This window comes from Corvus cornix, chromosome 4, assembly GCF_000738735.6.
Source record: "Corvus cornix cornix isolate S_Up_H32 chromosome 4, ASM73873v5, whole genome shotgun sequence".
Lineage (NCBI taxonomy): Eukaryota > Metazoa > Chordata > Aves > Passeriformes > Corvidae > Corvus > Corvus cornix.
The window spans coordinates 18,501,708-18,521,283 of record NC_046334.1 but is presented as its reverse complement, the minus strand read 5'-3'; the positions used below and the strand labels follow the sequence as shown (position 1 = coordinate 18,521,283).

The 19,576-nt window shown below is 50.2% G+C and overlaps 3 protein-coding genes across 6 annotated transcripts in view; 1 reads left to right on the top strand and 2 right to left on the bottom strand.

Moving 5' to 3' along the window:
* Positions 1 to 4,173, bottom strand: part of LOC104697322 (E3 ISG15--protein ligase HERC5-like) — a 24,036-nt gene extending 19,863 nt beyond the window's left edge. For 2 of the 3 annotated variants that reach the window (XM_020583793.2, XM_020583794.2), the window contains exon 1: positions 3,774 to 4,173. Coding sequence is in view for 1 of the 3 variants with exons in the window: in XM_020583791.2 (XP_020439380.2) it covers positions 75 to 120 (46 nt within the window). In the remaining 2 variants the exon portion in view is untranslated. Of the gene's footprint in view, positions 1 to 74; positions 465 to 3,773 lie in introns of all 3 variants that reach the window. The other variant, XM_020583791.2, reaches the window with a different exon arrangement.
* Positions 3,119 to 18,657, top strand: IGFBP7 (insulin like growth factor binding protein 7). 2 transcript variants are annotated; one of them, XM_039550670.1, is made up of 5 exons: positions 3,119 to 3,614; positions 14,984 to 15,093; positions 16,358 to 16,474; positions 16,828 to 16,954; positions 18,422 to 18,657. In XM_039550670.1, the coding sequence occupies exons 1-5, from the start codon at positions 3,134 to 3,136 to the stop codon at positions 18,439 to 18,441; spliced, it is 855 nt and encodes a 284-aa protein (XP_039406604.1). In that variant the 5' UTR covers positions 3,119 to 3,133; the 3' UTR covers positions 18,442 to 18,657. The 2 variants fall into 2 exon arrangements, with proteins under 2 accessions (XP_039406604.1, XP_039406605.1); XM_039550671.1 differs by having other exon boundaries at positions 16,828 to 16,958.
* The window catches only part of POLR2B (RNA polymerase II subunit B), a 19,057-nt gene continuing 18,083 nt past the window's right edge, over positions 18,603 to 19,576 (bottom strand). The window contains exon 25 of the mRNA XM_039550655.1: positions 18,603 to 18,853. Within this exon, the coding sequence (XP_039406589.1) occupies positions 18,764 to 18,853 (90 nt within the window). The 3' untranslated portion in view covers positions 18,603 to 18,763. The remainder of the gene's footprint in view (positions 18,854 to 19,576) is intronic.

Genomic DNA, 19,576 nt, shown 5'->3' with positions numbered 1-19,576 from the left:
GGACCCGTCCTCGCCCACGCGCGGACCCATCCTCGGGGGGTCCTCCCGGCCGCGCCGCTCCCGCCGGTCCGTACCTCCCGTGCCGCTCCCCCGGCTCCGCTGCTGCCGTCCCTTCGCCATCCCTCACCCGCCGACAGCTCGGGAGTGCCCGGGCAGCACCGGGAACGCCTCGCCGGGGAAATGGAAACCGAAACTCATCAGGGGCCGCGGCAGCGGGAGGAGCGGGAGGGATTCCGGGTACCTGGGAGCCCGGAGCTGGGAACTCTGACTCCTGCGGTGAAAAGGCTTGAGCTACTGGGCTCCGGTGGGTTCCCGGCTCTTCTCAGCCTGCGGAGCTGCTGCTGCCCGGGTGGGAGGAGAGGGCAAGGCAGAAGGCGGGTGGAGGGATGCCGGGGTCTTCCATGTGGAGAATGCGCCCTTTGACTTTCTTATTCACTTCGGAGAGTGACCCGCCCGTGCCCATCCTGTGGAGAGTCGAGAGACCGACTCTGCTGCTCAGCTGTATCCCAACTAAGCCCACGGAAACCCTGAGGGGCTGCTTGGCTGGGGGAAGTCAAACTGCAAGTGCAACGCTCGGTTTGGAAATACATCAACATCTAAAAGACATCTGCTTCCATTCTCACATAGTCTCTGCTAAATCTCCCTCGCCTTCAAAGACGCTGCGAGCTTCCTCCCTCCCAGAAAGACCACCCTGCCTGCCCCACCTCCCACACTGTCTCACTGGAGTGATGCATGCAGGACAATCTTGGTGATGAAATAAGGGATACCCGTGTGAATGATGAAACAGATCAAAACACAAAAGATCACTTTTGTTGTATTCCTAATAGCTGCCACTGATGAATTAAATTCAATCTGTTTATGAGAATTTTGTGCTGCTGAATACTAAGCAGAGATTTTGGGGGGGCACTCTACAAAAGTCTCAAGAAGCACAACACAAATCTAGAGATTTATACTGGTGTTCACTGAAATGCAGTGGAAAATTTATTACTAAGACAGCAGGAGCATCTAATGTATTTAAATGGAGCAGCCTGTGGTGCACAAAAAGGCACCCGGGGGTCCCTGAGGTGAAGAAAAAAGGGTGTGGAGGACCCATGGAAGCAAAACAAGGTGAGCCTGGGGCATACAGTAATTGGCTTCTGCCCAGGGAGGAGCCACCCAGCCTTATCTCTCTCAGCCACTTCCCTACAAGCACTTTGCGGATCATATCTCCTTCCACAGTGTGTAGGAAAGTCTCGAAATCAAGATACCGAGCTAGAGCAGTGATGCCAAAGCATGAGCTGGGAAGGGACACTAGAGGTCCTTCTGCACCAAAGCATGAACTAAGGTCTCCTCCCTGTGAGGAAAACTGCTCCAAGCACAGGCAAGGGCACTGCCTCTCACCCGGCATGGAAAGGAAAAAATTCGAGGGGAAGAAAGGAAAGGAAATGTGTTGATGTCCTCTCTTCAGAGCTACATTCTTCCTCCTGCTAAGTGGACTGCTGACAGTGATTTCATGTCAGAAAGGTTTGCTCTGGTAAACTGCTGCAAGTTAATTAAACACCCTGGGGAATCTACAGCCCCTCTCAGCTGGCCTGAGTCACAGCTCCAGCTGCTCTCTCCATGGGATAGGACACGGTGACCTGGGGGCTACCCAGCAGGGCTCAGCTGCTGGCAACCCACACCAGACAGTGCCACATCCCTCAGTATCACAGCAAGGGACACCAACTACCTCTGTCCTTCTCCTCCCCAGAGTGCCAAAGCAGCACCCACTGCGCAGGCTCTGGCAGAACCAAGGCTGAGCATCCTCTCGGCCTGGACTGCCTTGCAGGAGAGAGCAGTTCCCACAGGCACAGGCAGGCATGAGGGCAGGGAATGAGTGCAATGGCACAGAGAGCACTCTGTGCTGCCCTGCTGCCCTTGCCCCAGGGGTTTATCAGCACCACATTTTTTTGGGTTTGGTGCTTTCAGGGCACAGTTTTGACAGACTCCAGCAGCATTGCCCAGTGCTGCCTGAGGAATATTCCCAATTTCTGCTGGTGGCAACAGCCCCCCACTCTAGAGGACCCTTCAAGAGCCATTCCACTGAAGGAGCCACAAGCTAAGGTAAAAGAAGGCAGCAGGAAACAATGTTGTCCCAAGTATGGACAGGAGGAACCAGAAAGCTCTCCTCTTCTTCCTTGCCTCCACTATAGCAGGAACCTGATGGGTTCACCTGCACCTCTGCAGCCCCCCACAGCCAATGGCTGTGAGCTGAGCATGGGTGGCTGGCAAAAATCATAGAATCATCTAGGTTGGAAGAGACCTTTAAGATCACCAAATTCAACCATCCACCCAGCACTACTACTGTAACCCCTAAACCACTAAATCATCACCCAGCGCAAGATCCAGATGCCTTTTAAACACCTCCAAGGGACGGTGACTCCACTACCCCCCAGGGCAACCTATTCCAACGACTGACCACCCTAACAGTGGAAAAAAATTTCAAATGTCTAATCTGGATCTCCTGTGCCTCAGCTTAAAGCCTCTTCTTCTCACCCTCTCACTGCAGGCACGGCAGAAGAGACCAGCGCCCACCTCACTACAGCCTCCTTTCAGGGAGTTCTAGAGAGCAATGAGGTACCCCCTGAACCTTCTCCATCAGCCCCTCCTCATAAGATATGTTCTAGATAGACATTTCATTAGCCTTGTTGCCCTTCTCTGGACATGCTCCAGCACCTCAATGTCCTTCTTGTAGTCAGGGGCCCAGAACCGGGCACAGCACTCGAGGTGCCGAGTACAGGGGGACAATCTCTGCCCTGATCCTGATGGCCAACACTTACTGACCCAGGCCAGGATGCCATTGGCCTTCTTGGCCCCCTGGGCACAGCTGTGTTCAGCCGGCTGTCAGCCCGCTCCCATAGGTCCCTTTCTGCTGGAAGAAGAAGAGGGGACAGAGGCGATGCCAGAGCTGAGTGCGGGACAAGCGAGAGGGACCGCGTACGGAGGGTCCGGCCGGCGGTGCGGAGGGTCCGGCGGCCGCGGGATGGCGGCGATGCCCCGCTGCCGTGACCGTGACCGTGACCGTGGCTGTGACCGGGCCGGGGCGGCGCCGCCGGGGAGGGGTTTCCCCGCCGCGGCTTAAGCGGCTGCCGGGGGCGGGCGGCGCCGTGCCGCCATGCCGCCCTCCGCGATGCCGCTGCTGCTTCTGCCGCTTCTGCCGCTGCTGCTGGAGGCGCTGGCGGTGCCCGGCCCGGCCACAGCGGCGGCGGGGGGCTGCGGGCCCTGCGATCCGGCGCGGTGCCCGGCGCTGCCGGCGCGGGGCTGCCCGCTGGGCCGGGTGCGGGACGCCTGCGGCTGCTGCTGGCAGTGCGGGCGCGGCGAGGGCGAGGCGTGCGGCGGCGGCGGCGCTGCGGGGGGACGCTGCGCCCCGGGCCTCGAGTGCGTGAAGAGCCGCCAGCGCCGCAAGGCCAAGGGCGGCCCGGCGCTCCCCGCCGCCGGCCCGCCCGGCGTGTGCCTCTGCAAGAGCCGCTACCCGGTGTGCGGCAGCGACGGGCTCACCTACGGCAGCGGCTGCCAGCTCCGCGCCGCCAGCCTGCGCGCACAGAGCCGCGGCGAGCCCGCCATCAGCCAGCGCAGCAAGGGAGCCTGCGAGCAAGGTGCGGGGCAGGGAGCGGGGCGGGCGGGCTGCGGGACGGGGGATGTCCGCTCTGCTGCCCCGGCTTCACGGGCGAAACGCTGCGCCTCCCGAGTGCTCCTCCTGCCGTTCTATCCCATCGGGGTGCTTCTTTGTAAAATGGACATGATTTCAAACCCACCTTAAATGGACTGGAGAGTCCCAGTCGTATGGCGCTGCCTAAACTTGGAGTAACACTTCGGACCAGCCCCAGAAACGCAGAGGAACTTGAGCACTCACTGTTGGCTTCCAGCGGTTCAGTAACTGCACGCCTCCACTCTTCATACTTTGCCTGAAGCTTGCAATTTGAGCTGCTGTGAGATGGGACAAAAGGGGTGAGCTATCCAGGGGAGTGTTCTGCCGAGGAAGGTTGCAAGCAGAGAGGAAAGGAAATGACTGAATGGATGTGAAAGCAACAGAAATTCAGAGCCAACATTCACTGGGTTGCTTTGGCTTGAATTGAAAACGAGCAGTGGCTTTCCTGTGAGCTGCACGTAGTGGTTTGCACTTCCAGCATTTCCAACCAGGAGCTTGATTCATCCCAAGCTTTTTCTTAGGGATGGTGCTCAAGGAAGAAATTGTTCTGCTGTGGAGCCTCTACAAGAAATTCTGGCCTCTGAGAGTGATTTTTGCTGGGAGGGAGGGATAGGACATAGCCTGCAAACCATATACTAAACATCTCAAGGACAAGATTGCAGCGCCAGTGCTGTTTTGGTGGAGGAGTGTTCTCATAAACACAGTATGTGCAGGTCACAACCTCCACCTCCTCCTTCTCTCGCTTCTCATAACTGAGGCCAAGTATGTTTGCAAAAAAATGTTTCTGAAACTCCCAAGGCAGGCATGAAAGACTGGGTGAGGATTGGGTTATGCACTTTGATGTTGCCCATTAAATGCCCTGTGTGGCTTTTCACAAACCTTATCCAAAGCATTGGGTTTACATATTAGCCAGAAACAGGGTGGTACAGTATTAACTCTTGGAGGGGATGAATTTCAGCCTTCAAGGTAATGTGGAATGAGATGAGAATGGCCTCAGTCTGTGCCTCTGTCTAGTATTTGGAAGGAGCCTTTCCTTTCTGGCCTCAGTAGCCCTAAAATGTGTGCTGCTTCTTGGCTCTGCCAGCCCAGACAAGTGAGCAGATGGGTTTGAAAGATGTCATGCTTCATGTGTGTACTTGAGGAGAAGGCTGTGTTCTCACTTGTCTTGCCCAAAGTCATTTGGGAGTTTGTTGCAAAACAGGTACTGATACTTGTAAGATACTGTCCCAGCTCAGACTGGCTGCACTTCTGGTGTCTGTCCCAGACTGGATGCTGGGGGGCTTTGATCTAGACTGTGGAGATAGAGTTTGATGAGGTCAATGCAAACATGAGCCACTGGGCAGGGCATGTGGAAGGCCACTGACCTGTCAGCCCCCAACAGGTCCCCCAAGACTTTTTCTGTCCTCTGATCATTACAGCAGCAGCTTCTCTGAAGCAGGGTCTCAATGTGGGACAGCCATTCCATGCACAAACTGCATCCCTTCCTTGGAGAAGGTCTCTTCAAGTGTGCAGATCTGCAACAAGACACCTTTACGGGCTGTTACCTGTTTAAGAACTTCACTGGAAGATGTGGTGCAGAGCCACTGGCAAAATGTCCTATGTCGTTCTGGGGTGCTGGTCTTCTTTTGGCTCCTGCTGCTGGGAGAGCTCTGACCCAGCATCTCAGGGAAGGGAGCAGGATGGATGTGGGCTGCTCAGCAGTGGTATCACAACTGACCTTTCAGAGATTTCCCTCGGCTGCATGAACCTTCATTGTGCTGTGGACCTTCTGGCAATATGCACTGCTCTGTGGCTTGCAGCAGAGGCAGGGATTCATCCCACAACCGTGTTAAACATCTGGAAGTATTTCTGTATCCCTTAGGGCCTCCTGGCAGTTAGGAGTATTGGGTGGGAAGGGCGGGGAGCTGTAATCTCCACATGGATTTTGAAACACTAACAGGAGAGAACATCCATCCTATCAGCCTCACAGGACAGAGTGTTTTCCAGTATCTTTCCAGATAGGAGACCACATTTTTCTAGGTTTCTAGAAGGACCTGAATACTGTGGTAGTCAAATAGTGGAAGTTCTGACTTTTGCCATTTCCCACCACAAACAGATGCAGGCACTATCTAGGGTGGGATCCAGCACAGGGAGACCACAAACAGGCAGGATTGGCCATTTGTGTGATAGTTTTTGCACAGAAGGAAGTCCTTGGGTGACAGGGCACTTGGGCTTCCTGTTTGTGGCAGATGGGCTCTGAGGTGTATACATGCCCTTACTGGATTGTAAGGACCACCTTCTTTCAGTCCAAGAGTGAGCAGCCTTTCAAGAGAGTATCTGAGAAGAGAGCCGGAAGCATATGGTTCCAGCAGTGGGTCCTAACTGTGTTTGATTGCTCTTGGGATTTTTTTTGTTGTTTTTTTTGTTCAAGTGAAGCTGGAGAGGGAAGGCTTGTTTTGCACATCCTGTTGGATCTTTCTTTGATACTAAATAGCAAAAGGAATGAGCACATCCTCAGCCCTGCAGAATTTGCCTTGACCTTGTCCTTGATTGTTTCCCAGACCTCTCAGATGTGATGTCTGTGATTTGTACAGAAATGATGAAGCCATGCAGAAAAAGGTATTTCTGCTGCAGCCAAAACTTCCTGCTGGAGGGCAAAGGAAGACACAGTTGAGAAGAGTTTGAAAGGACGGAAATAACCCTTGCTCTACCTGCATTGGCAGATGGAGGGATCCAGCTGGTCTTTTCTGGAGTGAGTTTTATGTGGGCAGAACTGTTGGGGATGTCTGGAAAAAGGCATCCTGCTTGATTGCCAACTCCTTGAAGCTGGCTGGCTGCTCTTGGTGGTGTGCCAGCAGAAAAAGCTGCCTGTCTTTTTGCTCTGGGGGAGCAGGCAGTGATGCCATGCTGCACCCTGTTGGCTGGGCTCCTGCTTTGCCCTCACGCTTGCACTCAGCTGGCCACGGGTTTGCCCTGCTCTCTCTCAGGGCACCACTTCCTGCATCCCGTCTCTACCTGTGTGTCCCAGCAGCCTCTTTGTAGCTAATCACAGTGCTGAGGATGCAGGAGGCAGATGCTGTGAAGTTTTCCATCTGCTTTCCAACATTGCCTTTAAACGGATTGTCTGTTTGCTCTCTGCCTATGAAAATGCAGCTCAGGTCTGCTGCCAGGTCTTGCAGGCAGGGCAGGTCCAGACACAAAGCAGAAGCCTGCTGGTGGGGCAGGTACAGGCAGTCTGGGGTGCCTCCTCTGGTGGCCCCCTTGGCAGGAGGGGAGGCTGCTCTGACAGCTGGGGAGCTGCCCTCTGTCACTGCTGTCACACAGCTGTGCACAGATGTTCAGAAGAGCCTCTTAAGGAGCTGGTGGCTTCAGGAATGTAGGCTGAAATTCAATTTGCAGTGCACACACTGAGGCTGTTTGCAGCCAGCTAGGACCTGGGGCAGGAGGACTGTGGTACCCACTGCCGTGCAAAGCCAGCTGGCATAAAGAATTAGGGTTGCATGGCTCAGCTCAAGCCAGGCAGAAAAGCAACCTCAAAGCACCAACCCCCATAAAAAAAAAGCTATCAGGATTTCTGATTATGATGTCTGAGCTGAAAAATACCAGGCACTGACTTGTTGCCTAACCAGTGCAGGAAAGGACAAATACCCCTGAGTCTTTCTTATCATTAGCTACCAGCAAATTCGTACTTTGAGAGATGTGTTGTGACGGCTGGAAATACTGCTAAAATTGCCTCATTATATGGTTTGAAGTCCCTAATGCTTGTTCCAACAGGGTTGGGGTCTCCAGGTTGTTTTGCTGTTGTCATTCAAGACTTTGTGTTATGCTCACTTCTCTCTTGGTGGAAGCCAAACTCCTGTTCTTGCCCAAATGCAGTGTACCACAAAGCAGCTCTCAGCAGACTTCAGAGGACAGTGTTTCACTCTCTGGGGAACTGGTGCTGCTTTGTACCTACCTACAAAGACCTCCTGGGGGTAGAAACTCAGGGCCTCTCTGTGTGAAGGGTAAATTTGCTGGCTTGCCAAGCAGTCTGCTTTATTTCTATTCATCTGAATGTGGTTTAAAACTTTGTGGCTCCATAAAAGTGTTTTCCCAGCACTGGAAACGTGCAGGGCTTTTCCTTTTGATGATGAGGGCTCACAGGATCCCTCCCACAGGCTACAGATGAACAGCAGAACCAGGAGAGATTCTTTTAAAGCTGACTGTAACCAGCATTAAACTTGTCTAGGTCTCACCAGCAAGGAGATCCCAGTCACTGGAGCTGTGCTGTCCCCCCAGGGAGGTATCATTTTGGCTTCCCAGAAGCCCAGACAGCATCCCTCCTGGAAGGGTTTTTTGCTAAGCTCTCGGGCTCAGGAGAAGGTGGGTGCGAGGTTTCTTGGCTGTCCACAGGGTTTGAAAGAACAGGCTGATGGACGTAGGATTGTGACTGCCCCAGGCAAATACATTGCACCCCCAAATTCCTGCCAATTTACCCCATCAGTGGTTTTGCTTTGCTGGTGCTCCACTGTTCCATAAAGGTACGTCTGTCCTGCAGACAAAGAAGTGCCAAGTTTCCACAGGTCAACTTCAAAACAAGAAACATGAATCACATCTGTTGGCTCATTCCATCCAAATTCAGCTGTTGAGGCTTTGCTGGAAATATCTTAGTTTTGAGGGTGGTTTGTTTTATTTTTTTAATCCCCACACACTACCAGAGTAGAGCAAAAACAGGGGTTTGGGAAAAAACTTGTGGGAATTGGCAGACTGCTATTATCACTGAGATTAACTTGTCTTCTCTTGATACAGCTGCCTTAAGTACAAAGGCTCCCAACTCTAGACACCACAAAATATAGTTCATAGCCAGGCACATTTTGCAAGAAATTCTTCTGGATTTGTTAACAAGAGGCTCAGATTGCTTTAGTTCTTTCCTCTCATTCTTCCTTTTTTGAATTTTAAGGGACTTAGAAGAATATACACATTTTATGAGTGGTTTTGTCTTTGTTGGGGAAAGATTTAGAAAAGTTTTTGCTAAGTTGTCTGTGGCTGGAAATGAACTGAGTTCCCTGATTCTTCTGGGAATCTGGTTTGAGTTTCTTCATCAGGTGGGAGTGGGGGTCTTGCAGCAGTGGCCTGCTACCTGCTGTCTCCCACTGCAAAGGAAACGTTGTGTTCGCAGGTGGATCTTACCAGCATTTTTGTGCTGCATCCTGAGAGTCTGTGGGAGAGCACTCTGGGCTGGATCCCATCAGGGCCCACAGACTTGTGAGTGTCTAACTGGCACAGCAGGCCACTAATCATTTCCTCATGGATTATGGGAGCTTCACTCATCTCCCCATCACTGACTTCCAACTCTGAGAGCTGGGTATCCTGAGGACAACTGGTCTTGATATTGAAGACAAAGAAGGCATTAAGTGCCTCTGCCTTTTTCTCATCCCCTGTCACTACACTACCCTCTGCATTCAACAAATGATAGAGACACTCCTTGACCCTCCTTTTGCTGCCAATGTATTTATAGAAACTTTTTTTGTTGTCTTTAATTATAGCCAAATCAAATTCTGCTTGGGCTTTGGCCCTTCTTATTTTCTCCCTACCTCATGACATCCTTATAGCCCTCCCATGTTACCTGACCCTTCTTCCAGAGATGATAGATTCTCCTTTTTTTCCCCCTAAATTCCAGCCTAAGTTCTCTGTTTAATGAGGCTGGTCTTTTTCCCTGGTCTTTCTACACCTGGGGACAGTCTGCTCTTGAATATTTAACAATTCCTTTTTTAAAATGTGTCCAGCCTTCCTGGACTCTGTTGTGTTTCATGACTGACTCCTGAACACTGCTGTTTATTGCTCTCACTCTTCAAAAATACTGGTAATTTAAAATTCATGTGTAACTTTGGGGGCTTCCACTGTTGTAGCATAGGTCATAAATTCCTCCCTAAAAGGAATTCCATTATTTGAAAAGGTTTTGGTTCACTGGAGCTTGAGTTTTTATGGTTACTGTGCTAAAATCTAGTGTGGAAGTTGTTTAATATATTACTTGTCAGAGCCCTAGAGAGCAACAGTATGCTGGGGACTATGCAAAACCTTCACTGCCCAGGAGGGTCCTGTATTTCACCTGTGTCTTCATTCTCAATCAACACAGCATACCCAAATTCACTAGGAAGGAATGATTACTGATCAGCAAATTCCACCCCATGTTTGTTTTTTCTGTTGCTGGAAAGGCATGCTGTGTTTAAAAAAATGCGTTTAATCCTTTGTTGGGCTGAGGTTGGCTGAGGTTAGAACTAAATAGGAGATTACCACGTAACAAGTCTAATCAGGTCAGATTTTTGAAAGCCCTGCTCGCTTTTCCATGCATAAATGCTGCCATGCCTTGTTTCTGTGTCTCCCACTGCAAGCTTTTCACATTCTTTCCAGGCTTTAGCTCATGGAAGTAGATGATCTTTAAGGTCTCTTGCAACCCACACTGTTCTGTGATTCTGTGATGTGAAGGTCAGGCACAAGGTCTCTGAAGGCAGTGTTCCCAAACCATGGTAAAACAGCAGGGCTGAGGTTTCCAGTGGCAGTGGTGTGCACCACATGGAGCCCAGGGGTGTGGAAAGCAGGAGTTGCTCCATGGCACAGTGATGGTGGCCCAGGGCCCTTCCTCATGCTGACTCAGTCTCAGGTCTCCAGGGCTTGGGCAAAGCTGTGTTCGTGTTTGCCGCCTTTCCAGGGCCTGCTGAAGTCTGAGGGGGAGCGTCCAGACAGACACAGCCTCCGCTTTCATGTGGATGTCTTGGAGCTTCCTTCTGTAACTCCTTAGTCTCTTCAAAGACAGATTACAGGAGGAGGAGAAATGCCTTCAGAAGAAGGTAAAGGAGGAGGCTTGTAAATCCAGCAGAAAGCAGCAGGCAGCTTTGGGAGTGGGGAAGGCCAGGAGCTGCTTGCACTTCGTCTGCTGCCGCCTCTCACAGGGCACTGACTTGGGAGGGAGCAGCTGAGGCCATGCCAGCTAAAATGACTAGATGTTGCTTAAGGAAGGTTTCCCTTTTTCCATATAAAGTAATTTTGAAGGGAAAGTACTTTACCAGCAACTTAGGAGACTGGAGTGGGTTTATTTTCAGACTTGCAATAGCTTGTGGGAGTGAACAATGTTTAGCTTTTGCTTGGGTTTGTGCTCTCGGGGAGTGTTCCCAGCCCGTGTGTGACCTGGGGCCGTGGCAGGGCAGTGCAGTGTGCAGGAGGGCTTGCTGGGAGCCAAGCTTTCCCCCACGTGAGCTTCAGCATGTGGTGCATGGCTTCGTGTGTTCATGGTCTGGGCTTCCATGCACGCCCAAGCACCAGGACACAGCCCACAGTACTTCATGTCCAGCTGATTTTTGCCTTTAGTGACATATCTGTAGGCCTCTTGATTTTAGCAAAAAAGTTACTGCTCTGCTTGCTGTGTGTTTTTTATTTGAGTGTGTGTGGACACCAAAGGAAGATTGGTGAGGACCAGCTAACCCTGAGCTGTGATTGATCATGCAGGTATCAGTGAGGGACAAGTGGGTGAGCTGGGAGATGCCAAATCTCTGCAAGCTGTGGCTGAGCAGAGAAGGGGTGCCTGGTGTAGGAGGGGTGTCAGGAACAGATGTCAAGTAATATCCTCATCGAGGACGTCAGAGGCTCTGCTGTGCACATTGCTGTGGCAGAAAAGCAGCTACATACAACAATGGGAACTCCTTTCCAGCTGCTATTTTTGACATAACACAGGCTGCCAGCTCCCTGCAAGCTGCAGAAAAAGTAGTCCCTGTGTTTTGAGACTCTCTCCCAGGGTGAATGAGCTCTGGGGCTCTGTAAAAAGCCCCTTCCAGAGCCAGGGAGAGTTATTTGTTTTACAAACAATGGGCTGAACACAGAGGAAATGCCTGAAGTGCCTGTGGAGAGCATCTGATCTCCATCAACAGCCTGGGCTGTCATCTTGGTCAAGGAGCTCCTGCGCAGTCAGGGAGCATCTGTACATCCACAGGGTCCCTGGCACGGGCTCTGTGGGACAGCGGGGAGCACACAGCCTCCTCGATGGTGGTGACCATTTTTATCAGCAGGTGAAACCCTCAGGTCCTCAGCCCGAAGGAAGCTGAGGGAGAAACCATCCCCTCTGTGGGCAGTGCTGCCAAGAGAGCAAAAAGGCCTCCGAGGTGCAGGCTGTAGGATGATTGTGGGGAGGCTCCTTGCTGGCAGGAATCAAGACATCTGCTCTGTGCAAGGTGAGCTTGTTTCCAGTCCTGGCTTTGCTCCCTTCACAAGAACTCCTGAAGCAAGAGGGACACTTGGAGGAGGGAATGTCCTCACATCTTCTGAAGTGCTCAGCCATCCCCTGCCTCTCCTGTTGTGTCAGGTTGCCGTGTCATCTGTCCATCTCTGTCCACTTTGGGGGACTGTGGGAGGGAGCATGAGGGGGACCAGCAGAATCAGTAAGTAGGGTGACTGTCATGCACCTGGATGTCAGCTCCCTGTGGTGAGAATTTAGCTACTGCTGTAGCCAGTCATGACATGACTTTAAATCTGCTGACTTCTTGGCCTTTCTCAGAAGTTTATTTTTAGTGGCGGAAGAAGCCCAGCTCTAGAGTTTTGGCTGTATGGATTTAAGTCAGTTGTCCAGAGAGAGCACAATGACTTTTCCCATGACACTTGTTGCATCTCTCAGGATGTGTATTCCCTCCTGGCCTCAGAGCTGTGTCAGATACAGGCAGAGGCCTGTGGATGCTTCTATCTCATTTTGCAGCCAAATGCAGAACGTCATGTTCTGCCTGGTTGGATCAGGATGTACATCCCGAGCTTAGGACTAGCTTGTAACAGCCAAGCTCTCACTGTGCTGTGACTGCTGTGCCAAGCCAGACAGGGCTTTGCTGTGAAGCTGTGCAGGCAATTCCCCTGTCCAAGAAGATAAACAATTTCTCCTCACCCAGGAGGTAGGTAGAAGTTCCTTGTCTCTTTTCCCCTGACAGCAATTGCTGCTGAAAAATCATGGTGTGACTTGTTCATCCTGGCAGGGTGAACAAACACCTGTGGGCAAGTGGGTGTCTGAACCCTCGGCACAGGGGGAAACTTGGCAGCAGCCGAGACTGAGACACCTCAGGCAGTGGATTTAGTGGTGTGCTGAATGCTGCCAGTTCCCAACCAGAGGAGAATTGAGCCAGATCCTGGAAGAGCATAACAGTGCCTTAAAGTCCACCTGGCTTTTAATGTAAGAGTCAGAATCTCTCCTTTTCTGTGGTGAGAGATGGTGGTAATTGGGGGGGCAGTTGTGTTTTTCCTGCCTTATAGAAGAACCCCAGTGACAGAGAGGATGGTGTCATACAGGGGCAGACATAGCCCTGCCAGCTGGGGACAGGCCCCAAGCTCTGCTCTAGTGGGGGGCTGGAGCAGAAAGCAGCAGCAGGCTTTGCTGGGTGCATATCAGCTGGAGGCCCTCACAGAGCATGGGTCCAGCCGAGCTGCCTGGGGACATTGTGTCCCATCAGAGCTTCCAAGCACCCTATTATCCCTATTGTTTAAGGGACACCAGAAAAAGAACAGCTGGGCTGTGCAGGAAATGCTGCACTGGGTAAGGGGACCAGAGTGCATGACCTGAGGTGGCCCCGTCCTGGGGATGGCAATACCCTGAGCTGGCCACTGTGGGGTACTCAGGGGGTAAACCTTTAGCAGGGTGTTGAAACACTGCTTAAATAATTTCCTCAGATGAGAGACTCAACTCTGTGCAAATGAGGAGCACCTGGGTTGTGGTGTCCGCCAGGAAACCAGCCCATGCTGACTATTAGGTGTGGTTTCAACCATTGCCCAGGGCTACACATGAAACTTTTCTGCTTCTCCACAGCTGCCTCCTGTTAAAACCAGAACTGGGATAGTTCTGTAACAGAGGCTGTTGAGTGCAGCTACCCCATGTCTCTTTGCAGCTTCCCACCAGCAGGCTGTGTACAGCCATTCCTGGACAGAGAAGTCTCTCAAAAGAGAAGAGCGAACACTTCTCTGGGTTTGCACCAGCTGCTCCGGAGCAGGGAACCACCTCAGCATCCCTTGGGCTAAAACAGAAGGATGGCTGATACCCGTTGGCTGGTGATACCAGTGTGGATCTGCCCCAGATCCTGAGGAGGAAAAAGACAGCAGCTTTCTGCTGGAAGATGTGGCTGCAGTGGGATGCACTTGAAACCTGCAGCCCACTGTCTGCAGCAGGGCTGCAGGGTGGAGTGCACATGCAGGGCTGAAATCAGTGCAGGTTTGGGATCCCATAAGGAGCATCAGGACCCAGATCTGCCCCTTTTTTATGGGGCTGGGAATGAGCTGTGGTCTGTGGGTCACTATACCCAGGAGCTTCCATCAGCCAGGTTCTGGAGTACCTGTCTGCATAGGAAATGCCGCCTTCTCCTGATGGAGTGTAATGAGAGCCTTAGTTTCCTGTTGCTGCCTGCATCTTCAGAACAGAAGGGGGAAAGCAGCTTGTTGTGGTCTTAAAGCTATCAATAACTGGAAATAAACACTCTGTGCTCCCTTGGTCTGCACTTCGTATTGCGGGGAGTTAATAGCTGCATTTTGCAAAACAGCCTCACTAAAGAGGGATTGAACAGAAAAGGCCTTTCTTCCCTTCCTGGGATATGGGTCACGTCTCCGACATTTCCCAGCCTGAGGGGTAAACATCTTCAGCCAGATCTGCAAAACAGCCCTGCTTTGATATGCTTTAGAAGCAACTCTCTATTTAACCAGGAATTGGAGCTCTCTAGAGAAAAGTGGAGCTCTGCATTCACTCACTTCCTTCCCAGATCTCCCCCATGGAGAGCTCTGCCACCATCCAGCCAGCCTTCTTCGGCTGAGCATTGCACACAGGTACAGCATAACATTGAATTCTGCTAGCCCACAGCAATGGGATTGAAATCATGCTGGGAGAAAGGATGCTGCCAAGCTGGCCAAGCTCTCCATGGCATGATAGCGAGTGGATGCACTGTCTCCTGGGGGTCCTTTTCTCCATGCCAGCTGATTTGGTGACTGCATGGTAAGCAGAGCCAGCAGTTGGTAGAGTTCTGCTTAACCCCTGAGATAACAGAATACAAACACCTCTAACCACAACCTTGCAAGGAGGAGGGTTCATCACCTGAAGAGCTCAACACGTGAGTTTTCATCTGGGGTGAGTGCCCATTGGTCTGGATAGCTTAAGGCTGGATGTGTGTGTCACTTTAGAGAGAGAGGCGCTGTGATGTGGGATCAGTCCAGTGAACTTGGCTCCTAGCAGGGATCACCTTTACCTCATCCTCAGAAACCATCAGACATGACTGGCCCCCACTTAAAAGGCATGGAGACAGGCTTGCAGTCAGTCACCTGGGACTGAAAAGCTTTCCTCCCTTTTTGCAGGACCCTCCATCGTGACTCCTCCTAAGGACATCTGGAATGTGACAGGAGCACAAATCTACCTGAGCTGTGAAGTCATTGGCATCCCAACCCCTGTCCTCATCTGGAACAAGGTAAGGGTCCTGCTAGGAGCTCTTACAGCACAGCAAACCAAGGCAGCTGAAACTGCCTGGTAAGCACAAAGGCCACAGCAGATCCCCCTCTGTAGAAGCACACCTCTTTGATGAGTTCTCTCATCTCTGCAGTTCTGTCTACCCACAAACATCTGGTTTTGCTTAGTTTTTAGACATTATTTAGAAAATAAACTTTTGTTGATCCTGAGCCAGGACAGGACTCGTGTTTCTCTTGGTAGCACCTGGTGTTTGGAGCATGTGGGGAATGTCGCTTGACCTGCTTTCACCTTCACCCTGCTGGCAGCATTGACTCTGAGGTGGCTAGACATCGCCCACGTCAGGAACAGGAACCACATGGGGCAGTCATTTAGCTCCAGTAGCCAGCAGCATGTTGATTTTGGCAGCACTGGTAACATCTGGCTTAGGACGGGGGCCAATGTTGAGTGGAGAGGATCCTGGCCGTAGGGCTGAGAGCCACTGCATCACCCCTGCAGCCTCCTCAAGTGCCACAGGTTTATGCATCCTTGTGAAGGATCTTAAAATTAAGCTGAAACATTACTACTTAAGGATACAATGGAGAAAAAAACTAGATTGGCCCAAAATTTGCTGTAAGACAAATTCGTAAGCTTTATTCGTAGGGGTTCCAGAGCAGACTGTCAGGTGAGCATACAGTGTGGGCTTGCTGACTCAGGCAGCGTGTTCTGCTTGTTTATGAGCAGATGCCGAGTTTACACTGTCAGTGCTGCTCTGCTTTTCATGCCTCTTCCTCATGGCTGAGAGACTGCTTGACCTGGTGGTAACAAGGGCTGAGCACCACTTACCCTGTGCTGTGCTCTGGGCTCAGACACTGGGAAGTGACTGCAGTGCTGCTTTCCCATGGATACTGTGCCTACCAGGAGGTACTGCCTGCTTCGCTGCCGCAGAAGCATCCAGGGCTGAGCACACCCTTGGGAACACACGAGTTCTGCGAGGCCAGATCAGCACAGGGCATGCTGGCACATCCCACTGCCCAGCACCATCCATGCCAGAAAACTGTGCCACTCTGTGTGTTGCTGCTGGGGCAAGGGGAACACAGCCTCAGGGCTGAGACTCTGGGGTAGTGGGGCTGCACTATAAGGTGAAACGCTGACACTAGGAAATGCTGCTGCTGCATAAAACACATTCATGTATAACTAATGTTGATCTGTGTGCAGGTATGGTTCAGCACACAGTTCCAACGTAAGCAAGCCCCAAAGTTTTTACCCATTCCTGCACTTCTGTTTAGATAGTTCGAGGACAGTATGGTGTCCAGAGGATGGAGCTTCTGCCTGGGGACCGGGAGAACTTGGCTATCCAGACCCGTGGGGGCCCTGAGAAACACGAAGTGACTGGCTGGGTGCTGGTAAGTACTCTGTGTATGCACAGAGCTGCACAGACAGCAGAGTGCAGCATGCAAGCTGCTCGTGAACAAAGAACAGGACAGGAGACATGGCAACAGACAGGGCATTTAGAGGAAAACAACCTGAGTGAGTTACAAATGAAGGATAAGGGTGACTGCTGCCTCCAGTCCTACCTGTGGCATGCACCCTTCCTCTGTCTAGCAGAAGTGTGCATACCACCTGCAAAAGCAGAGGGGGGATACAGGGGAGTACGGGGTTTGGCACAAAGAAGTTAGGTAAGATACCTGAAAACAGCATCACCTCTACCAGTGCACAGGATGCTCACTGGGGGACTGGGGTGTGTTTCTTCCCTTAGATATCTCCTCTGAGCAAAGAGGATGCTGGGGAATATGAGTGCCATGCATCTAATGCCAAAGGAGAGGCAACAGCTTCTGCGAAAATCCATGTTGTGGAAACTCTGCATGAAATAGCCTTGACCAAAGGTTGGTAAGTGTGGCTGAACACTCAGCAGCTCTCTCCCCAAACAGTTTATTGTTATTTGATACAAAAGGGCCACCTCTGTTTAATGCTTTCAAAGAAAAAAAAAAAAAAAAAAAAGAACCCAACAAACCCTCCCCCTGCCGCCCTGCATTAGAAATACCAGTTTAACATGCAGTTTTTTGCATTTGACAAAACATTCCAGCAAATCAGCTTCTAGAGTTCTCAAGGGATTGTTAAATAACCTGCCACATGCTGTAAAGTACTGGAAATACCAAATTAAAAAATAAAAAACATAAAATATAAAAATAAAAAAATAATAAAAAAAAAAACCAAAACAAAAAACCAAAACAACAACCTTCTGGGTTTTTTATAGAGCAACTTTCAGTGGGTTTCCAACCCTACATTAGTATCATCCTTTCAGTGTTGTGTGGATGCTTTCAAACCTGCTCCTCTCTCTTGGGAGAAGTATTGGCACAACAGACATTCCAGTTCCTGCCATGTTCTCTGTATGCTGGGATGTCAAACCTCAGAGATTTGCCACAGCATGTCCTCTTTCCTAGGCTGTGAGCAAAGCTGGTGGCAAACCAGTCACCCTCATTCCAGCTGCAGAGGATGTACCACAGCCACATGATAAGCTTAGGAATAAATCTGGATAGCCAGAACAGTAACTGTAACCCTGCTAGAGGCAGAGGCATGGTGAACAAAGCATCCAGCTAGAGAATACTGTGCTGCCCAAATCCTCTGTTGGACATAATCCTTAGTTTTTAATCCCAGCTGGCTTTATCCAAATGATATAGTCTTGACTTTTTGTATCCTTATGTTTGAAGAGCTGAAATACTTCCTTTAGAAGAGCATTAGCAGCACCTGGCATTGAAATGAGAGCTTACAATGAATCCAAATATCATTCACAGGAATTTTGCTAATGGTTTTTAGGTAGTTTCTAATCCCTTTTCAAACATCTTATTTATGGATGTGAATGAAATTGAGTTTTAGTGAGTTGTGCCACGAACAGCACACTTGTACCCCAGAGCAGAAAACGTTCACTCCCTCTCTCACAGTAACTACCGCGAGGTTGCAGTCCTGTGCATAGTGCCTCAGTTTGTTTCTTACACACACCCAGCACGTGTTACAGCTGGTTCTTTTCAGCTGTAGGAAAGCTCTAAGGCAGCTGGAGCTAAGTGATAAGTAAATGCAGACTACCAGCTTAAAAGAAATTGATAAGGTTAATGTAACAAACTGTCAGACATCATAGCTACACTGTGAGAGTCTGTGTGCCATGCCCAGGTGATCTCAGCACAGAAAAATGTATCTATTATCACTCCCCTGCAGCAGGGAGGGAAGGAAAGAAGGCAGGAAGGAAGGAGGGGTCAGGTCTCGCCCTCAGCCAAGAGATCCCAAAGCTACTGCCAAAGTTGCAATATTCCCCCTTGGAACAGGTCAGAGTGTAACATGTTTTTGTTTTTCCACAGATGATGGTGCAGAGCTGTGATGTGAGGACTTTCACTTACGCACAGTTTTAAATTAGTATTTCGGAAAGCTGCAAGCTCTGGCTTTTTCTAGCTGACTAACCAATCCCTCTTAACTCCCTTTTTCTGTGAGTCCCAATTTGCTTGCACACTTCTTTCACAGATACACAAATAGAATCACAAGTTTGATTACAAATTTTAATTCTATTTACAGGAAATAAACATACTTTTGAACAGCACATGGCAGATGAGTAAAACTGTATTTTGAATGGAACATACACAAAATGAAACAAAACCTGAGCACTTCAGTCTCGTAATTAAAAAAAAAAAAAGCCCTTTTCAAGGCTAAACACTCATCATACGAGGTGCAATACTCATAGACATCAGTTCTTGGAAGAGGAGTTTGCAGGCATAGGGCATTCGAACCAAAGATATCTGGAAAGAGATTATAAAAGTCTTGTGATAAACACTCATAAAGCATCAACTTCCACCACCCTCTACACAAATAACTTGTTGAGTTTTTGGCTTAAAAGCATATCTGAAGTTATGCATGAAAGCATTTAACAAGAATTGCTCACAAACAGTACTTAAAGCAAGAAGGAAGCTGAGATTTCCTGTAAGGGCTACGTAGCAGCTCTCCAGAACACATTTTTAATGTAAAAGTGCAGCCTAAAAGGGATCTGATCCTAAACAAGAGCCACTTAACATAGAACATGTGCATAGCAGAGTGTGCCTGAGGTGCATAAATGCAGGTAAGGTTTCCAGCACACATCAATTTGTAACCCCAGTGCTGTGTTAAGAGTTGCAGCAGTCAGTCCCTCACACAAAACCATGCCTGTTCAAGGCAACTATTCTTATCTCTGCCACCGCTCTCCCTTGACATACTTCTGTAACCAAGCATGGACTGCAGAGCTTTTATTAAGTTAAAAAAAGCCACCAAAGTGCAACACAAAAGACCTCCTGTGGGGACCCAGCTCTGCAAGCATAAATATCTTCATGGGACAGTCACAAGGGCGATGCCTCTAAATTCCTGTGATTCTGAGTTTTACTTCTAAAAATAAGCTCTTGAGCGTTTAAAGTCTCTGAAAACTCCGCACCGTACAATATTTGAACAGCATTTCCTGCCAAGTGACAAACCAACACTACAAAATTAATAAC

Coding starts and splice junctions, on each gene's coding strand:
- IGFBP7 (XM_039550670.1), top strand. CDS start 3,134: ATGCCGCCCTCCGCGATGCCGCTGCTGCTTCTGCCGCTTCTGCCGCTG. Junction 15,094..16,357: donor CTGTCCTCATCTGGAACAAG/GTAAGGGTCCTG, acceptor ACTTCTGTTTAG/ATAGTTCGAGGACAGTATGG. Junction 16,475..16,827: donor AAGTGACTGGCTGGGTGCTG/GTAAGTACTCTG, acceptor TTCTTCCCTTAG/ATATCTCCTCTGAGCAAAGA.